General features: G+C 51.3%; 1 protein-coding gene and 1 long non-coding RNA gene across 5 annotated transcripts; one reads left to right on the top strand and one right to left on the bottom strand.

Moving 5' to 3' along the window:
* Nucleotides 1–287: 287 nt before the first annotated feature.
* Nucleotides 288–8,803, bottom strand: LOC109386783 (uncharacterized). Of its 2 annotated transcripts, XR_002124845.1 has the most exons (4): nucleotides 8,682–8,803; nucleotides 5,686–5,757; nucleotides 4,368–4,431; nucleotides 288–3,372 (listed from the first exon to the last, which is right to left on the bottom strand). It is a non-coding gene; the product is annotated as an uncharacterized LOC109386783 (long non-coding RNA). The 2 variants fall into 2 exon arrangements; XR_002124844.1 differs by having other exon boundaries at nucleotides 288–4,431.
* Nucleotides 8,804–12,569: 3,766 nt separating this feature from the next.
* EXTL1 (exostosin like glycosyltransferase 1) lies at nucleotides 12,570–24,384 on the top strand. Of its 3 annotated transcripts, none has more exons than XM_019650283.1 (9): nucleotides 12,570–14,193; nucleotides 19,293–19,383; nucleotides 19,678–19,785; nucleotides 20,652–20,774; nucleotides 21,322–21,454; nucleotides 21,653–21,759; nucleotides 22,628–22,717; nucleotides 23,427–23,513; nucleotides 23,864–24,382. In XM_019650283.1, exons 1-9 carry the CDS (start codon nucleotides 13,421–13,423, stop codon nucleotides 24,173–24,175), a joined length of 1,824 nt encoding a protein of 607 aa, XP_019505828.1. In that variant the 5' UTR covers nucleotides 12,570–13,420; the 3' UTR covers nucleotides 24,176–24,382. The 3 variants fall into 3 exon arrangements, with proteins under 3 accessions (XP_019505828.1, XP_019505830.1, XP_019505829.1); XM_019650285.1 differs by having other exon boundaries at nucleotides 23,453–23,513; nucleotides 23,864–23,956; XM_019650284.1 differs by lacking the exons at nucleotides 21,322–21,454; nucleotides 21,653–21,759 and having other exon boundaries at nucleotides 23,864–24,384.
* Nucleotides 24,385–24,597: the final 213 nt, after the last annotated feature.

A 24,597-nucleotide genomic window follows, 5' to 3' on the forward strand; every position in this document is an offset into this window, starting at 1 on the left:
AAATAGTCTTTATTTTCCAATCACAACCTTCAAACAAGCTCTCCTAAAATATCCCATCTGGGTGTGAAACCAACTCGAGAACTCTTAGTTCTTTCTTGTATTACAGCCTGGAAGTTAGTAGACAATGGGCTAGTGATGGAGGAATTGACTTGCGTCCTGCTCTAATATAGTTGCACTGTCTGATGGTGAGGCAAAGGTGTAATGGCCACTATAATGAGACGTTATCTTCAGACTGAAAGATGAAGCAGGCAATTCCATAGAATATAACATAATTTATTATAGGGTAATTTCCTTACAGGAAGATTGGACAGGAGCAGACGAAGCAGACAAAGCACCCAGCAGTTCTGCACAAATTTTCTCCACTACAGACTCCTGTTATCATACTGTTTTTGTAATATAACTCAGATACTAATGATTGACAAGACAAAAAGGAACAAAGCATGTAGTGGTGCCAGGAGCCATACCTCCTGGTGGTCAATACTATCTCCAGTTGAATATTCATCTCAGTTGTCCTGGCCATTACTAACAAAAGTATTTATGGTTACATTTTAGGGAACACAGATAATCATTAACTAGAAGGTTTTGCTATGCTTACTAAGGATGGTGAGGTTGGTCAAAGGTCATAGCATGATCAGACACAAAGATGGAGATGGTTTTTGTTCACATCTACATCTGTACACGCACCTACTGTTTTCAGCATTGAGACCCAGCTGGAGTCCAGATGAATCCTCTTTTAGCATCCTACTAACAGGTAAAGTATATGCTTAATAAAGGTCAAGAATAGTAACTGTCTTTCTCAATTATTGTTACTTAACATTTTCAATCCTGCCATGCCCTGTCACGCTCCATGCCTTTGCAAGTGCTGTCTCCTCTGGCAACACAGGTGCTTGAGTCCATTGTGGTCCATCAGTGTCACCTTCACTCCCTCCCTGCCACCCTCCACCTGAGGAACTCTAGCCACCAGTGTCCGGCACTGGCAAGAATCATGTTTGTGCCATGTACTTGGGATACCTGATCTCATTCAGTTGGCACAATGATTTTGAGACATCGGTAGTGTCATTCCCAGTTTGCAGGTCAGGAAACCGAGGTTCAGAGACCAGGTGACTAGCCCAAGGTATTAGAGTTAATGACTGGCAAAAGCAGGATCAAAACCCACATCTACCTGTCTGCTGTCACACCTTGATGCCTGGCTGGAGGGAAAGGATAGAAATTGGGGTCTCTCAGCCTGCTCCCACATTCCCCCTCCGTCAGACCTAACTTTACAACTGAAGGCACATCGCCCACGGAGGTTGCCAGAGCCCCATCTTGGAGGACGAGGAACTACCTACAGAGCACAGAGGAAGGAGGCCAGGCTGAGGGAGCGTCCTGCAAAGGGAGGGGCCGGACATCTTGACCACGCCCACCTAGGAGGGGAAAACTGGTGAGGACATTATTACTCTTTCTACTTTAGGGCTCCTTCCCATTTCTTCAGGAGCTTACTTGGCCTTGGCAATGGCCTGCTTCCCAGAATCTCTCATCAAAAATGATTCTTGGAGACTAGGCCAGCTCAGGGCAGCCCAGAGGCCAAGGAAGGCCTGAATTCCCACTCTTAATCTTTTTTTCCTGGCTCCCAGCCTTGTCATCAATCCCATCAAATGCCTGGAAAAGGCTCCCCAGCCTAAAGAACATGAGCTGGCTTGGAAGAGACCAAGTTCTCAACAGGTTTGGGAAAATGGGGGTGGGGTGGGCGTGGAACCCTACTGACAATGCCCTGTGAATCCCTACTTAAAATCCTTCTAGGACTGCTCTCAGCCTCCACAATAAAGGTTGCAGTTCTTATCAGAAGCCCAGATCTGGATCAATTTCCTTCGGCCAGTCAGATTCACTCCTCTTTCTCATCCGAAGTGACCAGTCGTCCCTAGACAGGCGCGCACTCAGCCACTTGTATGCGCTTGCTTGTGCCGTTTCCGTTTGCTTGTGCCGTTTCCGCTTGCTTGTGCCGTTTCCGCTTGCTTGTGCCGTTTCCGCTTGCTTGTGCTGCATCTTTCCTGTCTGCTTCCCGTCCAGTCTTCCAAACCCAGCAGAGATGGCACTTTCTCCGGGAAATCCTTCCTAGCTGAATCCCTAACACTCATGGACGTTTCCACGACGGCACACATAACAGTGCCTTGGAACAACCTGTGTGCAGGTCAGCCTCCCGACATGGCCACGGACTCCTTGAGGGCACGGATGCCATCTTATTTGTCTCTGTGGGCCTACTAGGGCGCCTGGCACAGTGAGTGTTGGTTAAAAGAATTAGTGAATGAGTAACAGGCACCCAGAGCAGGGGTTGCAAACACGAATGCCTTCAGGGTCCAAGCAAGTCAGGTAAACTGGTGTAAGACAATAGGGGGCAGGAGGGATTGTGGCAAAGGAATTCGTATGTCATTCAAGAAAATAGGAGGGTGGAATTCAGCCTCTGTTAAAAACCATAATAATAAAAAAATAATAGCTAATAGTTATTTTAAACTTACTCTGCGCCAGGAGATAAGGTGCAGTGATTCCCAGTGTGGGTTTGAAATGGGCTGCTGGGTTTGAGTCCCGGCTCTCCTGCCTGTTAGCCGTGAGACTCTGGTCACTTACCCTCTTTGAGCCTCTGTTTCCTCACTTGCAAAATGGAAATAATAATAATAATACCTATCTTATAGGGTTGTTTTGAGGATTCAAAGAGTGAATACATGGAAAGTACATAAAAGGGTGCCTGACACATGGAAAACATGCTAGCTATTATTATCCCTTGATGGCGAGTGTTCAGAGAAGGCCTCTCTGAGAAGGCTACTTATAAACTGAGCCCTAGATGTCAATAAGGAGCCACCCATGCTGGGTTCTGGGAGAAGAATGTTCCATGCAGAGGGAACAGCCCGGGGAAAGGTCCTACGGTGGGAACCCCTTTGCTGGGTCTGAGGAATAGAAAGAAGGCAGTGGGCTTGGAGCACAGTGAGCCGGGAATGGAGACAGGAGACAAGGTCTGGGGGGCAGGCAGGCGCCAGGTCATGGAGGGCCTTCTGGGCCGTGGAAAGGAGCCTGGATTTTATCCTGTGTGATGGGAGCCACTGGGGAGTTTGTTTTAAAATATAGGTTTTATTATTATTTCAGTTTTATTATAATTTATTATTATTATTTCAGACCACAGAGCAGAAGACAACTGCCATTGAAAAAACAATTTGCTGTATTTACAGATCCCAAAAGGAGGGGCAAGCCATGCTCCAGGGGAAGCACCTGAGGCATAGGGGCTGTACCCAGTTGTCTGGTACCTGGTCCTGGGGTGAATAGGGCAGAGGGGTAGTCCCCAAGTGTGAGAGTCCAGTACAGGTGGTAGCTATGGGTATGGGCTCTGGATTGATTGGCTTGCATCTAAAAGGCAAGTTCAAGGGTGAGTTGCTTGCTCTCAATCTCGAGGTATTGGCTAGCCCTGGGAGGGGGAGTCCCTCCAGAGTCAGCAAGCCCTGCCCCACCCCACCTTGTCAAAGCATCGAAATACAGAAACTACAAAGACATGGCTAATACAGAGTTACAGCCAAGGAGGGATGGGGTTTACATTTTAACAAACCCTCTGGCTGCTGTGAGGAGATAGTCTTTTGGTGAGACAAAAGGAATCAGAGGCCAGAGGCCAGCCCAGATGAGCCAATGATGATGGCCTGGACTAGGCTGGGAGCAGGGGCAGTGGGAGGCAAGCTAGGGTCAGGGTTTGTTTGGAGGTGGAGGCAACAGGACCTGGTGGACATCTGATGAGGATGCCGTTTGCATTACAAGAAGCAACTTGAGGCTCATCCTGTTTTTATCTCTGGGATTCATGCCTATGTTTCCTCCCCCAGTTACTGGACTGTACTATCATCTCACTCTTCTGATGTTAATGGCATAGGAAAGGCATTCTAGGAAATGGCACTTTCAGATTAGAGATAGAAATAGTGTCCATCATAGTGCCTGGCACATAGTAGATACTCAACAAATTGACAGCCTTGTCTTTTATAAGGGAAAGTAGAAAATCCAGCAGGTCTGATATCAGACAGATCATGCTTTGGTCCCCATTCTACCACCCACTAGCTGGGTGACCCAAATGTGCGATTTCACCTCTTTGCATCTCCCTTCCCTAATTTGGAAGCAGAGATAAGGGCACCTAGCTCTTCCGGTGGTCTTGGGGATTACATGATGCGATGTATGTGAGAGGTCCAGCCTTTGCAGAGGCTCCATCAACTACGACCGTAATTATGACATCTTAAGGAGTGTCAGTCTAGACCAGGCTCCCGAGGTGGGGCTGGGACTCCCGGAGAAATGGAACTGAGCCCCTGAATCTCTGAATCTCCTCCTCGGAGCCCACCTCGGGGCCTGATCCCTGCCCCAGCTCTTACCCCTCTGCTCGGCATCTCCTCAAAGGACCAACAGAAAGCTGTGTTTACTCTGCCAAGTGGCATCCTGGGGGAGGGAGGAAAGGAGAAATAAATCTTCATGCCTCAGCTTTGGAAAGCAGGCTGATAATTATCGGCCTGCTGCTAAGGTAAACGTTTGCCAAACTGGCCCCATTGACTAACCCCTTGGCCCCCAGGGCTGAGGTGAAGTTGTCTGGGTGTGTTGCTCTGATGGGAGGGGGGGGGCGGTCTGGGAACTTAGGGGAGGCTGGCATGGCTTCTGAAGCTTTCAGAGAAGATCTCATTCAGGTTGAAACACTCAGGAGGATGGAACAGAATGACTTCAAGACCAGGGTTTGAAATGTACTCTACTTGGCCTGTCCAGTCCTGCTGTCCCCCAGACTTCTGTTCTAGGAATACAGGCCCCAAAGGAGTGACCAGAGCTGAAAGCTCCCTGCAGTTTCAGTCCTGTGAGGGGTTGGACCAGCAACGCCTGCTCACCTCGATCCCCTCTGGCTTTCTCTAGACAACAGAAACCCACCCTACAGGAGGCAGAAACCCACCTGCCAGGGAAGGGGAGCCCAGATTCTGGGCCATGTCTAGGTGTGGCTGGTTAGAAGGTAGCCTTGGGCTGACTATAATTACTCATATGTGTGCACACCTGTACAGTTTGCCAAGCACGTTCCACATGTTCTGTTATTCAACCAGCTCCACAATAAGCCTTTGAAGCAGGAATTAGCTCCCTGTGATGCAGTGGTTAAAAATCCAGGCTCTGTTACTGGCTGTGTAGCCTTGGGGCAATCATTTCACCTCTAAGAATTTTGCTGTGAGGCTTAAATGAAATCAGGGATCTAAAGATCTCAATCGTGCCTGGCTCAGGGTCAGCAAATTTGTCAGCCCCTCCCTTAAATTCCCCATTTTACAGAAGAGAAAAATGAGGCTCAGTGAGCTATCAAACATACTTTTCTAAATATCCAAAAAAATTATCACAAAAATGCGTAGTGAGCAGGCGTCAAAGTTGTATTTCACTCATTCATGAGGAAACTGTCAAGATGAGAAAAGCAGTTTCGATGGACTGACTGATTGTAGGGAAAGGGCCAGGAGAGCAGTTTCCAGGCTCTTGGCCTTGCTTACAAGGTCACTGGCTTGTTCCCATGCCCGCTCAGACCAGCTGGATGTCCCCCCTTATGTAACCAGCTGGCTGTAAGCCCCTTTGTTCTGCATGCTATTTAACTGTCAGGGTTGCCCCAGTGGGTGGGGATGCTGTGCCTATGTCTCAACCAGCCGCCTGGAGAATATACCTGTGGTGTGAACCCCTTACCTGTGGCTCCATTGTCTTTTTTTGGCCCCATGGAATCCAAGAACCTGCCAGGAGTCGAGCTCCTACGTTACACTGATATAGTCAAAGAAACACAAAGAATGCTGGAATAAGATTACTAGTCAGATTCCAACAGTGAAAGTCCTACAGCACATGACCTGTATATAAATTTTGGGTTTTAACCTATAATCTCTACTGGTCAGAAATCATTTATATCACTATTAGACAAAAATAATTTGTATTTCACCTGTTTTCTGCAAATTAGCAACTTAGTTCTCAGACTTATAAAATGTCTGGGCCCGAACACACAGGGAGTTATCACATGACCTTTGGGGGCTTGTAGATAATGTCCCAGTGGACTGATGAAGGTCACACAGTCTCCTCCTTGCCTCACTTCCAAGTTTTGTATACTTTTCCTTAACAAAGTCAAGTGTTGAAAGGATGGGAAAGGACAAGTCAGAAGGACTGACTTGAATTGTGTCAGGGTTACTTCTCAGTAAGAATTCCAGAATCTTTGCTCTGGAAAGCTAGTCCTGCTACCACGCTAGGCTGATGATAAGAAATTGAAGGCCCAGGGGTGGCTGGTTAGCTCAGTTGGTTAGAACGCAGTGCTCATAACACCAATGTTGCCGGTTCGATCCCTGCATGGGTCACTGAACTGAGCCCTCCACGACCAGATTGAAACAACTACTTTACTTGGAGTTGATAGGTCCTGGAAAAACACACTGTTTCCCGGTAAAAAAAAAAAAAAAAAAAAAAAAAAAAAAAAAAAAAAAAGCAAGCAAGCAAGCAAGCAAGAAAGAAAGAAGAGAAATTGAAGGCCCAGAAAAGGGTGACTTGTCCGAGGTCACACACCATGCCTGCGGGAGGAGCAGAGGCCAGAATTGCTTCCCCCACTCCCATCCCCTGGTCCCCTGGGCTGTTCCCCTGGCCCTCTCCCAGGTGGGGTGCAGGTGTGAGTTATCCACTATGGCCAGGAACTGCTCTGCATCCGCGTGGCACTGAGGAGGCACTCACTTTAGCTGAAGCTTGAGTTATATCACAGGGTCCTGAGGGGATTCACCATGGTTTGGGGTTATCTGTGTTCAACCAAAGGAAAGCTGAAACCCCAGAGGCTCCCAGAGCCTCCAGCCTACTGCACTGGTTAATTCTGCAGTGAGACACCCAGACAGCTCAGAGCTGAAGGAACAAACAGCAGCAGACAAGCAGCAGCAGATGGGTTTCCACGGTGATGGCCCACTGGAGCTCCAAGTGTCTTTTTTCTTACTGAACAGACATGGTGCAGCAGGAAGAACATGGGTGCAGGAGGGAAAAACCAAGTCCTGGTCCTGATCTACCCCAGGTGGAAGCTTGCTGTCCCTTGGGCAAGTCACCTCACCTCCTTCTGGGAATGAGGAGGAATAGAGGATACCTTTTGCTAGTTTCCTGCTCTCATTTAATCTTCTTTCCAGCAAAACTTTGAGGAAGGAGCTATTATCAGCATTTTACAGATGAGGAAACAGAAGCACAGAATGGTGAAGTAACTTGTACAGGAACACACAGCTCATTAAGAGCACCTGAGCTGTGCTCTTAACCACACAGCACTACAAGTGCTCAGACCCTTTTCTTTTGGAGGACTAGATGCATTTCTTCTGGAGAGTTCAGGCCCATCCCAGAAAAGAAAGAGTGGGAGGGAAGCAGAATCAGGGTACAAAGAGGGAACACTTCAGATCAAACACAATGATGTTAGCCTCCATTTTCTGCCTGGGCACGTTGGCCACTAGGACACCTGGCATGTCAGGCAGGAAGCAATCCCAGGCAGTGTGACACCACCATGCCATGAAACAAACACTGCAGTGCTCAGAGCTCTGGGATGCCATCCAGAGCAACTCCTTGTCCTCAAACCCACATAAAGGCCTGTTTCAAGCCTGCCCTGCAGGAAACAAGTCTTCTGCCTCCTCCCAGAAGCCTCACCACACTAAACCAGAGCCCAGGCTGCCCCCTCCTCCTCCTCTCCCTCTTCCTGCTGCTGTCCTCTCTCTCCTACCCTGTCCTACACCCATCACCCCAAAGTGTTGACTTCTATCCCACTGATCAGAGCCCAGGTACAGGAAGGGAACCGCTAGTGGCTTTGAGGAGCCCTGAGGAGCCCGATGGAGGCCCAGAGCCCTTGGCAGAGACCAGAGATGTTTGTTTGTTTGTTTATTTTTATCCTTATCCTTTTTTTTTTCTTTCTTTCTTTTTAGCTGAGCCATCCTGCCACCTGTTGGTAGCTCAGTGGCAGCTCAGCTCAGGCTGGGAATCGAACAGGCGACCCTGTTGCTCAGAGCTCGCACTCTTGATCGAGCTCTTAACCAACTGAGCTACTCAGCCAGGCCCAGAGATGTATTTTAGAATGAGCCCAGCTCAGTCCTCCCTGTCACAGTGCCCTGCCTTTTCGTCCTCCCTCCAAGCCCCAGGGCAACTGTGTGAATGGCATTCCAGACAGGCCCAGGCCTCGGCTAGCCTGAAAGCCCCCCTTGCAGGAACGAAGGTAGGAGAGGGCTTGTATGAGTACTTGTGTGGGCATGGGCCTGAGCCAGCCAGGAGGCCCAGTGCTGGGGGTGGGGAAGAGGGTCAGGTGTCGTCCCCCCCAAGACCCTCACTAGTTGGCCTTGGCTCCCTAGCCCTCCTAACTTTGCCCATTCATCCATTCATTCATTCATTCATTCATTCATTCATTCATTCATTCAACAAGCATTTGTTGGACATTATTACGTCGGCGCTGGGGAAGCAATAGATGAATGAGACACAGTTCCCAGAGTGAGAACCAAACTCCTGACCTTCCCCCAATTGGCTTCCCTCTGGTCTTTCCCATCTCGGTTGATGGCAGCTCCACCCTGCCTATGGCTCAGGCCAAACCTCACATCCAGCCCATCAGCAACTGTCCTTTTGCCTTGGCTCAAAATGTATCCAGAATCCAACTACATCTCGCCCTTTTTACCTCTGCCACCCTGGTCCACGCCACCACCATGGCTCACCTGTGTGGCTCACCTGGCCCAACACGGCTCCTGCTTCTGTCTCTGCTCCACGCTAACCTCTTTCCTGGCATCTTAGTGGTGCTGTGAAAACAAGGCCAGGTCATAACTTGAACGCAACAGGCACACTCCCCTCTCCTGGAGCCTGTACCTTGGCTGCTCCCTGGCCTGGAATGACCTTCCCCTAAAAATATACTCCACTCACCTTGGTAGGATGGTACTCAAATATCAGCCTTTCAGTGAGGCCAGCCCTGATTGACCCATTTCACATTGCAGCCGCTCCCCTCCTCCATAGCATTTATTGCCAAATAACACAAGATACGTTTATTTATTTGTTGTGTTTATTGCCGATTTCCCCTCCCTAGAACATGAGCCCCATGAGGGCGACATTTTGTCTGCTTTGTTTACTGCCCCTAGAACTGCCTGGACCCCAGTAAGGGTTCATCAAGTAGTTGTAGAATTAATGAATAAATGAATGAGTGAATGAATTAATGAGCGAATCACTTTTGGGGTGACAGACCCATAAAAAAGCTGTCCCGGTCACCACTCCTGCCAGTTCCTGTCTCTTCCCACACAGGCAGCCACAGTGATTGGTCTGAAAAACATTGTGCCCTTCAGGTCCTAAGGTAGGTGTCACGCCTCAGGTGCCTTCTCTGGCCCCTTGGGTTAGGTGCCCCCTCTGTGCACTTCCATGGTCCCCTTTCCCTCCTGTAATTACCTAGTTATACCGGTCTCTCTTTCCCTAGGAAAGTGAATTTGGGAGGCTGGAGGTGTGTCTGTCTCGCTCAGGAGTGGAATAGTGCAGTGGTTAAGGGAATGGACTGCCTGGGTCCAAATCTTGGCTAAGGTGTGGGAATTTAGGCAAATTACTTAAGGCTCCCTGGACCTCGGTTTCCTCATCTGTAAAATGGGAATAATCATAGTGTCTCCTTCATAGCCCCATAGGAGAGGCTTAAATGAGTGAATACACTAGCACTTAGAGCCATGCCTGGCACAGAGTAAGTGTAATTCGAATGTTAGCTATTATTGCTCTTCAATGTTGTACCCCCAGTGCCTGGCACAAAATCTGGCCCATATTTAGTACTCAATAAGTATTTGTTGGATGAGTGAATGAATGTGCCTGGGTGTAGAGGGATGAAGAAATGGCATGAGAACCTAGAGGAGGGCCCTAACCCAGGCTGCGGACAGTCAGGGAGGACTCTTTTGCAGGAAGGGAGCCTTCAGCTGACTCCTGTAGGGTGAGGAGGTTAGCAGAGCAAGAAGGAAGGACGGCACACACGCAGGAGCAGCAAACAGCATGTGCAAAGGCCTCTCGTCATATGAGAGAAACTGATGCACGCGGGGAATGTCAGTCCATCACTCAGGGACTGACCCTGTAGTGCGAAGAGGCCAGATTTCCCTCTTTGTTGGCCATTTTGAGGACATTCTTGGGTGTAATGACAAGATAAAAATTCTGAGATGTTCTAAATTAAAATATAGTGGTGGGAGAGTGAGAGAAAGGAACAGAACAGTTAGCCTTTTAATAGCTGTGGAACAGCTCTGACAAAGCTGCTCTCAGGGGCAGCCGGTTAGCTCAGGTGGTTAGAGCGCAGGCTCATAACACCAAGGTTGCCGGTTAGATCCCCACATGGGCCACTGAGCTGTGCCCTCCACAACTAAATTGAAACAAGTACTTGACTTGGAGCTGATGGGTCCTGGAAAAACACACTGTTCCCCAATAAAATTAAAAGTCAAACAAACAAACAAGAAACTGCTCTCATTCCTGTATATTTGTTGGAATTTAAGATTAATTTCCAGGTGACTATTTCTGTGATTATTGAACCCCAGGAGCCTCTGCCATCCTGACCCCCAGGAGCCTCCATTTCGTATTTACACATGAACTTCCCAGTCTGCGGCCCACAGCCAATCCACCGGAGCAGACACTTCTTCCTTGCGGACTTGGCTGTTCCTATCCCAGAACTGGCCCCCTTCACCTCCTGTGCTCTGTCTATAGCTAATGTAAAACCTTTCAGAATGGCTTATACCTTTCTCCCCACTACTCGATGTATAAAACACTTGCAGGGCCGGCCGAGTGGCGTGTTGGTTAAGAGTTGGCTTGGGATGCCAGCTCTGAGCATCAGGGCCCCGGTTCAGATCCCACATGAGGGCCAGTGACGCTGTGCCCTCTATAGCTAAGATGGTGAATAACAGCTCGACCTGGAGCTGGGCTGCTGTGAGTCCTCTGTTACGGCGTAGGCTGCAGCGGGGCTGCCGTTAGCGGCCATCCAATGGCCGTCGAGAGACTGCCTCACCCAGGAAGAACGCAATGATGATACCAACATGGGCCAGTGAAGTGACGTCCTCCACAACTAGACTGAAAAACAAAAGGACAGCAACCTGTCTGTTCCCCTTCCCCGATTCCCCAACACTGTTCCCCTCCCCCAATTCCCCAAAAAAATCTTTAGAAAACAACAACAACAAAAAAAACACTTGCAAAACTCCAGCATGACAGACATGTTATGTTTCCTGTCTATCCATGTGTGGTCTAGACTCCATGCCCCAAGACCAGTCTCTTTTTTTGCTAGTGATGGCCTAATAAACCCTTTCTTTCAAAAAGAATTTCAACTGTGGAAGTTAAATTATTGTTTTGTTTTGTTTGTTTTTTTGTTTTTGGTTTTTTAGCTGGTTGGCAGCTCAGCGGCAGCTCAGCTTGGGCTGGGAATCCAACCGGCGACCCTGTTGCTCAGAGCTCACACTCTTGAGTGAGCTCTTAACCAACTGAGCCACTCGGCCAGCCCTTAAATCTTTTTTAACAGTATGAACTGTGCCCCCTGCCCCCTCAGACTGGCTGCCCACCGAGGGCAAAACACTCCCACAGTACAGTGGCTCCCTCATCAGCTCAGCAGTGCTCTGAGATCAGGGGAAGGCAAGCAAGAAAAGGAGGCTGCCACTCTTGTTGAAGGACCCCCATGGGATAGGCCTGGATTTAACCTGGCAACGTCTCATGGTGGATATCATTATCCCCTTTCCAGAGATGAAAGGACAAAGGCAGAGTTCACGCCAGTTTTGCCCGGTTCCCTGTGGCCTTCCTTGTCAGACTGGGGCTCTTTGCAGCCAGGGTCTGTCTCTCCCCCATCACCCCAGTGATTCCTCAGTGGGTGACATTGCCTATTCTTGACTCCCCACACAGAGCACAGACCAAGGAACTGAGCAAGGGAACCCTCCCAATGAGCGTGGACTAATGGAGAGTCAAGTTCAACCCCAGGAAGCTCTTACCATACGGATCAGAACACACATGAAGACCTTCCCTGCAGAGCTCCAGGCAAGGGCAGGCCTGTGTGCTTGAATGAGAGGTGCCAGGTGTGGGCCCAAAAAGGTTGGAGCTGGATGACATGGGCGGGGTGGGGTGAGGGGCTGCTGAAGGAAGAAGGGCCAATCCTGGAAATAGTCAAGAGCACCTTACCTAATACCACTCCCTACCAGTTGCTTAACTCCTCAATTATCTCATCTGATTTGTAGACGCCCACACTCAGTCCCTCCAGCTGAGGTGACCAATAGGAAGCTCTAAGGATTAGGGTCAGGAGCTCAGGGTTCAAACCCTCACCCTGCCACTTCTTAGCTGAGTCACCTTAGAAAAATAACATCCCCTCTCTGAGCTTCACTTGTCTCATCTGTAAAAACCGACAGTGATAAACCTCTGCCTTGAAGGGTTGATGTGAGAATTCAGAGACAAGCTGTAATAGCTTGTGGCAACCTGTGAGGCGTGGTTCTTCCTGCTTATTATTACTAGCAATCAAGGATACAGGTTTGGAGAGGGTTAAGTGGAGACCCTGCCTCCCAGCCAGGAGCGAATCAGGGCTGGCAGGGGAGGAGCCAGGCTGCCTCTAGGAGAGAGATCTAGACTGGCCAGATGTTGCTTGGAGAGGGATCGGAGAAGACAGCAACAGGACTTGTAGGCCATGGGGCAGGGGCTTAGCACAGGATCCCTGGCCTCTGCATCGTGATAACGCCAAGCCAGAGCGTGCAGGGACAGCTTCTAGGGGTTGGGGGAGGAGGGGCCGAGCTGCCTGAGCTGGGGACAGCGGCAGGGTGGGAGAGGACCAGGATCAAGAGCCCTCCCTGCACCCCAGGCAAGGGACACCAGCTGCACCCAAGCCTTGACCTCAGCCGACCCTGATAGCCCACATAGAGCACAGGGTCTAATTTTAGCTGAGCCACAGGGCCAGCAGCCCAGGAGTGCCTGTCAGGGCGAACAGGGGTGGCCAGGGCACCTCTGGGGCTGCTCAGGCAAGAGGATTGGGGAGACCACCCCTGCTCCTTCCAGCCCTGCACCCTGGCCAAACTGCCTCCTATGGGAGCCCTAACGGGTCCCCCATGGCCTGGCAGACAGTCCTCCTCTCCATTGAGGGCTGGGTCAGGGGGTGCAGCCATGAGGGCAGAAGGCCACAGCCTAGCAGTCAGGACAGGGGTTGCATCAGCCTGAATAGTGCTCAGGGGCGGGAGGCCCTGCTGGTTGTCCAAAGGCCGAGGAAGCGGAGTCCTGACCACAGGAAGCCAAGGCCAGAAAGCTGGTCCTCCCCAGCCTCCTTGTGCCTGGTTGGTGACTCGCTGTTTGACCTTACACAGGCAGCCTGCTCTTGATGGGCCTCGGTCTTCCCATCTATACAATGTGGGTGCTGAACTAGTAGGTTGATCCCTGCTCCAGCGATCCACCCTCAGGTCCCCAACTCCTGCTTCCCCCAGCCTTGGCTGTGGGTGGCCACATGCAGCCGTGGAGAAGGAAGGCCCTCTGGCTGGCACTGTTGGCCTCCTGGCTCCTCGGCCTCCTGGGAGTCTTTCCCCTTCTCCACCTGGCAGTGCCGGCCAGACCTCGGGCAGGGGCCCCCAAAGGCTGGCCCCGCTGGCTGGATGCAGAGCTCCTGCAGAGTTTCTCCCAGCCTGTGGAGCTCCCAGAAGATGCCCTTCAACCTCCTCTAGCCCCCCGTAGTGGCCACTGCAACTGGGGAGCTTGCTTTGACACCTCGAAGTGCAGGGGTGGTGGCTTCAAGGTCTTCGTGTACCCAGCGGCTGAACCCGTCTCTGAGACTCAGCGCAGGATCCTGGCTTCCGTTGAGGGGTCCCGCTACCACACATTCAGCCCTGCCGAAGCCTGCCTCCTCCTCCTCCTCAGCCTGGATGCCCCTGCTGGAGAGTGCATCCCGGTGCCCCCACAATGGAATGGGGGCAAGAACCATCTGGTCCTCCGGCTCCACTCAGCCTCCTGCTCCCAGACCATCCAGCTGGGACAGGCGATGGTGGCCGAGGCCAGCCCCATAATGGACACCTTCCGGCCTGGCTTCGATGTGGCCCTCCCGCTTCTCCCTGAAGCCCACCCGTTGCGAGGTGGGGCTCCTGGCCAGCTGCGGCAGCACAGCCCCCACCCCAGGGTGGCCCTGCTGGCCCTGGCAGAGGAGAGGGGCGGGTGGCGCATGGCAGGCACCAACTCTTCTGCTTGCCTCTGGGATGGGCGCTGTGAACAGGACCATGGACCCGAGCAGTAAGTGGACCTTTCCCCTCAGGGGCTGGACGGGTGGGGTCTGAGATGGGAGTGGGCCCAGAGGCCAGGGTGGAGGGCAGGATTGAGATGGGAGAACCCCTAGACTCCTGACCAATTTAGGTCTCAGCTACAGCAGGACGGAGTCAAGTTAGACAGTAGAGAATAATACCACCAAGACGGTGATTTGCCATAAGGGGTGTCCAAGACAGGTTTGGAGTTCTCCCTTAAAGATCTTTGAAAATATAAAACTGGACTCACTCCTATTTCCTCTTTTTCTCTTATTCCAATCCCTCCTTCCCTAATATTTTATTTAATATACACTTCTATAGTGTTTGCTCTGTGCTAAGCACTTTCATAAATAATGATTTTAATAAGATGATACTAATTGCTATTAAGTGTTTGTGTACCAGACACTGAAGTTCAGAAAGGTTAAGTAACTTGTTTGAGGCCACCCAGCCAGAAAGAGCACAGCCAGTATTTTAATGCAGAATTGCGTTTCCAAAGCCTTCAGCATTAGAAGTCTGAGTTTCGAGGAAGAGTTTATGATCAGCCCCATCAAATGTCTCAGAGCCGTGGAGATTAATAATTGGTCACAGATGGAAGCTGCTCCTATGCCTAATTTGGGGGATTTAACCTCTCAAGGAAACAGCCTTTGGTTACAGCAAATATGAATTAGGTGAGACCTACAGAAGAACTTACTGCCAGTGAGAGTCCTGAATACATACAAGGGGGACTGGAGCCTATGGGACATGGAGAGCTCATTTAGAAACTTCTCTGCCTGGGCTAGTTGGGCTGACATACCTCAGGTGATAAAGCAGTTAATCCCTCTGCACCCACAGGAGGCCAGCAGTATCCAGAAGGAGTACGAGCAGGCAAGGATGAAAGTCCTTTTGAGGTTGTCCAGGGCCCCCACAGCAGAGGTTTCCCTCTCCATGTCCTGGAGCAATCCTGAATTGGAACCTGTCACTCTGGCCTCCTTCCCTTGCTCCCACCCTCAGGCACTTCCCTGTTCTCTGCTGGAACAACATGGACTATTCTGAGCTCCACTCCCCTCCCGGGAATTCTTCACGTGGCGTTGCTCCATTTTTGCCTCTGCTTGGGGCTTTTGGGGCTTCTCTCAGCCAAAGGGCTCTTGTGGGAATGGAATCCCTCTACCTCCTGAAAGCACATGGCCTCCAGGGAGCCCTGAGGCCAGGGATAAGAGAAGAATTGTCCCAGTCAGCTTCCAAGGCCCTTCTGCCAGGACCCATCCCTAACGGGCATCCTCAGCCCAGGCACCTCAAGCTCAGAGCTCAGAGAGAACTCACCTTTGGTGACAAGGTTCTCCGCTCGCCAGGTAGCGCATCACTTTTCTGACCCTTAGCTATTCTTGCTTACAGGAAGTTCTTCTTTCAGCTGACTTGAGTTACTGCTAAATGTAATTGGCTATTGGTGAATCTGAAAGCTATTGCAGCCTGAACCTCTTTGAGAAACTGAAAGTTAGGGAGCTGCACACGGTAGGTAGGTGCTCACTAAATGTTTGCTGACTGATCTAAAATCGGCCAAAACTGGCCAAGGTTTTCTAATCAATGTGGCCGCCCTCTAAGTAGCATTTTTGATAAGTTTATTTCCAAGGTGTGATACCTGGCAGGCTCTCATTGTCCTCTGAACGTCAAGAAGTTCTGTCTTTGGCTTCGGCCCACCTGCAGGCAACAGGACTAGTAATCGCTGGGGGGTAGCTTGAGCCTTAGTTTCCCTGAAGTGCCAGGCAGCTGCCTGAGTGAACCAGGGATAGAGCGAGAGAGGGAGGGAGGCCTACAGCCACAGGGCCAGCCCCTGGAAGGTGGCCTGAATAAACAACTGCTGGCCAGAGAAAGAGGCAATTCAGTCCCCACCACTGTCCCACATTCACTCAGCTGGCAGGAGAGGGGGGAGGGGAGGAAGCGAACATTTGGGGAGAGCTTGCTCTGGGTAGGGTGCTGTGCAGCCACCTTACATAAGTCATGGCTAATCCTCTGGAGCACCCTGCAAGGGTGGTATTAGTATCCCCATTTCAGAGAACAGGAAATTGAGGGTCAGAGAGGTGGAGGGAGCCAGCCAAGGGGCTTTGGTAACAAGCCCCTTGATTCACCACGGCCTCCCTCCATGTTTCTGATCCAGCACTTGGCAGCAGCAGAGGTGGGATTAAACCCTGCACTCCTGGCTCCAAAGCCCATGGTTTCCCACCTTCGTTGAACAGTCTCCTGTTGCTTTGGAATCAGCCTCCACCCATTTAAATTGTTATTTATTTATTTTTATGAATAGGGAATTCATTCACATGGTACAAAATTCCAAAGGCACAAAAGGGGGTACAGTAAAAACTCCCTCCCACCCTTTCTCCGGCCACCCGGTTTTCCTTCCTGGAGCCAAACACCACTTCCAGTTTCTCTCGTGTGTTTTCTGAGGTCCCCTGTGTGTGTACAAGCCATGTGTACACATGTTCTCCCAGGTTTTTGTTTACATAAATTCAGTGCACGTTTTAAAGTCCCCTGGGCACAGGAGGTGCAGTGCCTAGGGTCCATGACACTTTTAGGGGCCCATGAAAATATTTTTGCTTCTTTGAAAATCAGGAGGGGGAAAAAAGTGAATTTTTAGGTAGAAGAAAATGTTTTCATATATAATATTGTTCATTTTTATGAGGACACAGTTATGAAATAGAATTTTTATAATTGTTTTGTGGCAAAGGGGCCACAAAGGCCAAAGTGCCTAGGGCATGTGGAAGGAGGTAGAGCCACACTGACTCCAGCCTTGGGCACTGAGGCCCTAACTCCATGGCCGGCAGCTGGCATGGTCACAGAACCCTAAGACTTTATCAGCAGTTACCACGATGACCCCTCTGTAGCACACTCTCTCTTACATACATACATACATAGGTGCTCATCCAGCCTCTGCTTATTTACCTCTACTGATGGGGAACTCACCATCTCCCAAGGCCACCCACTGGCTACTCACAGCCAGCCTCATTACTAGAATTTGTGCTGAAATTGACCTTTCAGACATTGAGTCCTTTGGTCCTGGGTCTATCCTCTCTTGCGCACTGAACACTCATTCCTCCAGCACCCACGGAGTGCCCATTCTTGGCCAGGCAATCTGCTAGGCCCTGGGGATACTGAGACGAGGGAGGCGCAGCCCTGCCCTCAAGTAGTTCTGTCTTGTAAGAGAGACAAACGAGTCACTAGTTACAACACGCATTGTGAAGGAGAGGCTGTGCGGACTGCCTGCCTGGCTCCTGTGCTTCAGAGCTGTGAGACCTTTGTGGGCTTCACTTTCCTCATCTGTAAAATGGGATAATTACAGTCCATACCTCCCATCTCATAGAGTTGCTGTAAGAATGAAGTGAGGCAATACATGTAAAGCACTTGGAACAGTGCTTGGAACAAAGCATGTGCTCGATAAAGGTTAGCTTGGCTCATTACTACTCAGGGCACACAGGGGCTGTGGGAGCAGAGAGGTGGGAGCCATCTCTGGAGAGATCAGGAGGGCTTCCCAGAGGAGGTGATGTTTGAACTTAAACATCAAGACCGAGTAGGAGGAATTTCTCAGGCGGCAAGGCAGGGAAGGGTACTCCAGGCAGAGGTAGGACAATCAGAGACACAGAGGAGGGTACAGTGCAGGCTAATGAGGGCTGAGAGGTACAGTTCATTCATCAGGCTCTTTGTCTCTGGGTTCTCTGAAGCCTTAACCTTAGGCATTTTCAGTCCCTTAAGGTTTTATTGGGGTGGGGGTGGGGCTACAGGTGGCTGGTGCTGTGGCTTTTAATGAGGTGGAGAGTGTCCTGTCGTTTAACTTGTGGCGTCTTCCAGAGAAAGCTGGTGGACACTTGAGCACTACAGAAAGAAGGCAGGGGTCCTCTGGGAGACCCCTAGTCACAGCTCTGAGGTGGTTCAAATAACCCAGGGTCAGGAATTAGCATACTTCGGTTCTAGTTCCAGCAATGCCCAACCCTTTCTGAGACCCTGAGCTAATCCTTGGATCTGAGACTCATTCTCCCCATCTGTTCAATGGGGGTTGGTCCAGAGGCTAAGTACTCCCAGGACTGCTTCTCGAAGGTTCAGACTCAGGACCAGATAGGCTGTATATAGGATCCTCTGGGCCCTTATTCATCAGTCCCACTCTGAGCAGGCCTGTGAGCCCAGGAGTCCTGACTGCCTCACCCAACCCAGTAGCTAGGTTATAGGCCAGAGGTCGGCAAACTTTTGAGATGGAAGAGCCAATCCTGTCCCTTACAACAATTTAAAAATTATTCTAGAGCCATAAAACAAATGAAATCACCATTATGTGAATAATATCCTTTACAAATTTTATAAACAAAACTATGATAGTTTTATTTTCAATTTTACTTCAGAGCCACATGTATGTACCCAAAGAGCTGCATGTGGCTCATGAGCCACAGTTTGCCAACCCTGTTATAAGCAATATTTCCTTGGGTGGGCAGTCCCAGGGAGGTAACTCTGAGGAGGGTGTGACTCCCCCCTCCCAAAGGCACAAACGGACTGAGTGTGGCCCTGGAACTGGGGGGTGGAGGTGGAACAGAAGAAGCCTGTCCTCTGGGCGAGGGGGCCTCTGGGCAGCAGCTTCCTGTGTGGTTCCAGGCTGAGGGCCCAGCCCACCTCATGACAGAAGAGCCTTTCATGGGCCTGGGCTCTCAGCATCGGGGGGAGGGCAGGGCATGGAGGCCACTCAGGTGAGGGCTGCAGGGGAGTCTGTGTGTGGCAGAGCAGTGGGAGGGCAAACACATACATGTCCAAGTCAGACTGGGCCTTGGAAAAGTCAGGTCCCGCAGCCTCCCATTTTGTAAATAAGGAAACTGAGGCCCAGAGAAGAGAAGGGAGGTGTCTAAGACCACCAAGGGCAAAGGCAAAGCTAGAACCCAGTGTTCCTGCCTTGCAGCCCAGCCGTGGGTGAGGGGCAGGTGTGAGGCTGGTACTTGTGTGTTAGTGCGTGGCTGTGCATGTGCATGAGTTTTGTTCACGTATAGAACACGATGGCGGGTTTGTACATTGTGAGTCTGGGAGGCCAGGTGGGGGGAAGGGCAGCTGTCTATGCCTCACGTGTGCTGGACCCCTCCTGTGCCTCCTTAGGACCCGCCCTGGGGCAGCGCTGCCCAATGCCACCTTCTGCCTCATCCCTGGCTGCCGTCCTGATGCCTTGCGCTTCCTCCAAACCCTGCAGGTACAAGCCCAATTTGGGCATCCCCTGTCCCCCCACACTCCTGGGCTGGCAGAGTTCTCCAGGCCCCAGCCCAATGGGAAGGAGTGGTACCTCTTTACTCTGGGACACAGGTGTGCCTGCAGCCACGTTCACCTCAAACTGTGCAGACCCCCCCCCCCGCAAAAAAATACCTTACTTTTCTCTCCTCTTTGCTCCTTGCCCCCAACAGCAGCAGCTGCTGATTCGAAACTGAGGGTGGGGGGGGAATGTGTGCAGGGTGAAACTGGGCTCCCCAGTGACGCCCCTGCCCCCCAGGCTGGCTGCATCCCTGTGCTTCTCAGCCCTCGCTGGGAGCTGCCCTTCTCCGAGGTCATCGATTGGACCAAGGCAGCCATTGTAACTGACGAGAGGCTCCCACTTCAGGTAACTGAGGGCCCTGCCCGAGGGGTGAGGACTGGACCCAGTACATAGGAGGGACCCCAAGATCCCAGCCCCCAGGCTAGCCTCAGTCCTATCCCCCATCTACGCAGTATATTGATGATTATTCCCCCAGTCCCAAGCCTCTGGGGCTCCCATAGGATCAGATGGAGGCAGACTCCTGAGGGTTCTGAGAGCAAGTCCTGAGAGCGTCTTTCAGCCTGTTTCCCCATCTGTACAATGTTAGACCAGATGATCTCCATGAGCTCAGCCCCACTGGTCCATGACTGCTTACAATACCCAATTTAAGAAAAGGACAGACACACACACACACATCCAAAATCGGAGTGCCTCCATGGGGCTTTGTGTGGGAAAGCAAAAGGCACAGTGACTTTTCCATCTGATAAAACTAATTTTGCCCAGCTGTGAAAAACATATGTGTGAGCCTTGAATCCACTGAGAAGTGAGAATGGTGTAGGGAGTTAGTAACAATAGCTACCATTCATTGAGACTCTACAGTGCACTAAGCACTTACTACGTATCATCTAATTTAATCCTCACAACCACACTATGAGGCAGGTACAATTATTACCCCCACTTCACAGATGAGGAAACAGAGTCAGAGGTTAAGTAGCTTGTCCACAGTCACACAATTACTAAATGACATTTAAACTCAGCTCTGTGTGGCCCTTGGACTCTTGATTGCTATGTTACCGGAGACTTGGCCAAGCATGGCTGCTTCTAACCTATTTGGAGAGCCATGCAGAGATGGGCTTCTAGTTTCCAGACCTCCAACCCCAGGCTGTCCCCACCCCAGGGTCAGTCAGGGCCTGACAAGGCCCCATGCTTTCTCCTTTTCTCCTGTGCCTCAGGTCCTCCTGGCTGCCCTCCAGGAGATGCCCCCGACACGGGTCCTCGCCCTGCGCCAGCAGACCCAGTTTCTATGGGACACCTACTTCTCCTCAGTGGAGAAAATCATCCATACCACTCTGGAGGTGAGGGGGACTCAGCTGGTGGGGACCCTGGCACTTAGCTCCTGCCTCATGCCTGTCCCCTCTCCACACCTCTTTCCGGACACATCCCCTGCCATGTTTCTGGGGTGAATCTGAGACTTGGCTGTGAGCTCTTGGATAAGTTCCTTCCCCAATGTTGACCTCAGTTTCCCCACCTGTAGAGAGACAGCTGTGGCAAACAGATTCCAAAGCATGTGCCAACTCCAGTTGATGGGCAGTGGCTGCCCGGGTGCTGTGTTGGGAGGGGTTCTGGGTCTGGAAAGAATGTCATGAGCTACTAGTGATGTCTGACACAAGTGAGGAAGGAGAGGGAGGCAGCAATCTGCCACCTCTGGACGCCATCGCTGAATGCCCCCTACTCTGGACTTCTGCATCCAAACCCTTCTGTCCCCAGCAATCTGACGATGCACTTGCCGCACCCCCATAGCTTGAAGGGCAAAGTGCAGGGCTACATCAGGTCCTCACTTTCTCAGCCCCACCCACTGCCACCCTGGCCACACCACCCGCACAGCCTTCTCTCACTTCACAGATTATTCAGGACCGGATCCTGGGCGTATCTGCTCACCCCTCGCTGTTGTGGAACAGCCCCCCGGGGGCACTCCTGGCCCTGCCCACCTTTTCTACAAGCCCCTTGGACTTCCCCTTCTACCATCTACAGCAGGGTAGGCCCTGGGGGTGGGACAACCTGAAGTCCCCTCAGCAACTCTCCCCAAGTCTGTCCCAGCCTGAACCGTAGAGCCCTGCCAAGACCCTCCCAGAATCCCCCACATCTCTTCTGGCTCCCGGGGTCCCCAACTCAGGTCATTCTCCAAGGGAATCTGTCCCCTCCCACCCTAATAGCCTGTGTCTCATTCCCCCAGGCTCTCGCCCTGCAGGCAGGTTCAGCGCCCTGATCTGGGTGGGGGCCCCAGGCCAGCCCCCGCTGAAGCTCATCCAGGCGGTGGCAGGCTCCCAGCACTGTGCCCAGGTCTGCACCCTTGCCAGCTGTGGTCCTGGGATCCAGGGTGGGGGCAAAGGACACGGAAGGGCCCTTGGAGACATCTAGAACCCAAGGATAACCATGCATCTTGGGGGGAGCCACACATTTGGGGGTAGGCACAGGAAGGACTTTCAACTGCCCTTGCTGCTTCTTTAAGTCCCAAGTTTCTGGTACCTTCCCCTCAAACCCCTCTTGGCCTCCCCATTTAAATTGATGACTCCATCTAAAAAGCAGGAGCCTCTTGGGGAGGCTGGAGAAGTAAATGTATGTTCATTCACTTATTTACCCAGCAGTCACTTTCTGAGCACCAAGCTTTGGGCTTGATGCTGACAATGCAGAGAAAATGCAGGAAAGGGTTCTGCGCTGGGATTCAGACTCAGTTAGCATTTCCTGACAAATCTCACTTCCAGAGAAGCCAGAGAGAAGTACTCGCAGAGCGGGGAACCAGTGAGCTCAGCCAGGGCACAGATGAAAGGGCAACAAAGACAGGACATTTGACTGGGCTGGGAATGATAAAGGAGGAGGAGGAAGAGAATCAAAGTCTTCGAGAGAGAAGATGGGGATGGGACATGGGGTCAGGGCCCAAGCTAGGTTCTGCCACCACAGACTCTCTTGAGTTCTAATGCCACAGGTCATTATGCAAAGGTCATCTGGTGACCTTTGAGTCACCAGAATTCCTCCCTTCCAGAAGCCTGGAGGCAAGAACAGGGCAGCAATGAAAGGATTTTGGCTCCAACTAAGCTCTCCTTCCAAATTCACATATACAGTTACTCATCCATTATTTCTTCCATCCTGGGAAAGGTAGCTCATGGGATCTGTCTGCCCCAGACTTCAGTAACTCTCCCTTTCCTCCTAGATCTTGGTTCTCTGGAGCAGTGAGAAGCCGCCCCCACCCAGGTGGCCTGAGACAGCAGTGCCTTTGATAGTCATGAAGGGGCCCAGGAAGGTGAGGGATGGGGAGGAGTGTGGAAGGGGTGGGCTCAGCCCCAGAAGGCTGGGAGTTAGGGAGGGCATTGACTTGGGCCTGAGCCAAAATGGGACTTCAAGTTGGGCCTGAAGAAATCAAGACGGGGTTTTCACTGCAGGCCTAATAGAAATGATCCCTCCCGTCCCCTGGCCCTTGTGAATTGTGCTTTCAGAGAACTGGGGAGAGGCAAAGGATGTAGTACATTGGATGTCTCCAATGAGGGATAGAGGAGAAACCTGGAATCCTACGGAAACATGGACAGATGGCAGCAAATTGGGCCAGAGGGGGGTAGCTTCTGAGAACCTGGGATGGTGTGAGCCACCTGCTTGCTGTGTGGTTGTGGGAAAGTCTCTTCATCTCTCTGGACCTATTTCTTTCAAATGAAGGATGTTTAACAACTCCTCCCAAGGTTGAGGTGAACATCTAATGTGAAAGAGAGGGGTTCTGAGATGTCAAAACTGGAAGGGCCCCTAGACACCAACTGTTCATTTTACCAAGGGGGAAACTGAAGTCCAGAGAGGTAAAATGAGTTCCTCAGGTCCAAGTTCTGGGCACTCTTGCTGTTTTCCCTGCCCTTCCTTCTACACGATGCCTGCAGGGCTCCTGCTTAGCAGATACTCAGATATTCACTGTGGGAGCCTGGGGAGGCTCCCCCAGCTGAGTTGCCCTCACCTCCCTCCCACTGCAGGTCAGTGACCGCTTCTTCCCCTACAGTGCCATCAGCACCGATGCCATCCTCAGCCTTGATGCACACAGCAGTCTTTCCACAAGTGAGGTGAGGACTGGGCCCAACAGGAGCCCAGTGTGGGTGGGGACAAAGCTAGAGGGCCCTGGCAGCCCCTTGGGTTCCCAGAACTGGGAGGACCAGAGATCAAGAGGTCCAGATTCCTGCCTTTGAAACTACCCCAACAAGGCACTCTGCCTCCTCCTTAGAAAGCTAATAGAAGCTTCCCAGACTCTTCTGAAAACATTTTTTTTCGCTCCCAGCTAGAAAAGTTCCCCGAAGCATCCCCTGGAAATGTTCATGCTCCCACCTCCTCTCCCCTGAGTCGCCTCCACTAGGCTGGCCTTGGCTCCATATCTCTGGATGTTCCTTCCTCACACCTCATTTCAATATCTCCCCAGGTGGACTTTGCTTTTTTGGTGTGGCAGAGCTTCCCGGAGCGGATGGTGGGCTTTCTGACGTGGAGTCACTTCTGGGATGAGGCCCGGAATGGCTGGGGCTACACTGCCAAGAGGTCCAACGAATTCTCCATGGTCCTCACCTCGCCTGCCTTCTACCATAGGTACAGATGGAAATTCCAGTCATCAGGATCTGAGGGCCTGAGACCCCCCACCCCGTCTTTAAACCAGGAGCAGGGTGGCATGGGAGTGAATACAGCAGTCAGCCTAGAGCCCAGAAATACAGGTTCAAGGCACAGATCTGCCATTTCCTAGTTGAGGCTCAGCTTCCTCACCTGTAAAACGTATTCACTTCACAGGGCTGGTGTGATAATCAAGGAGAAAACCAAATGAAGTGCTTGGCACACAAATGGTCAACAAATGGTAGCTAGTGTTATTTTAAATACAGCTATGCAGAGGGTCTGGAAGGTGTTTGGGTGTGGTAGTGGTGATGGGGGGGTGACAAGAGAATGATCCTGATGCTTTATAAATGTGTGTGTGTAAAAATAATAAAATAAAACGAAATTTAGTGAGCATAAAAATAAATAAATGTGGGTGCTATCAGCTGGGGACTCCCCAAGGCCCTCCAGAAGCTTCCTGAAGCACCCCAGTCTTGGGGCAGGGACTGAATTCTGGAGGGCCTCTTTAGAGGGTTTCCTTAAACATGTTTAAACCAAATATGTGCAGCTTGAAACCTC

Source organism: Hipposideros armiger, unplaced genomic scaffold (genome assembly GCF_001890085.2).
Source record: "Hipposideros armiger isolate ML-2016 unplaced genomic scaffold, ASM189008v1 scaffold_138, whole genome shotgun sequence".
NCBI classification, from domain to species: Eukaryota; Metazoa; Chordata; class Mammalia; order Chiroptera; family Hipposideridae; genus Hipposideros; species Hipposideros armiger.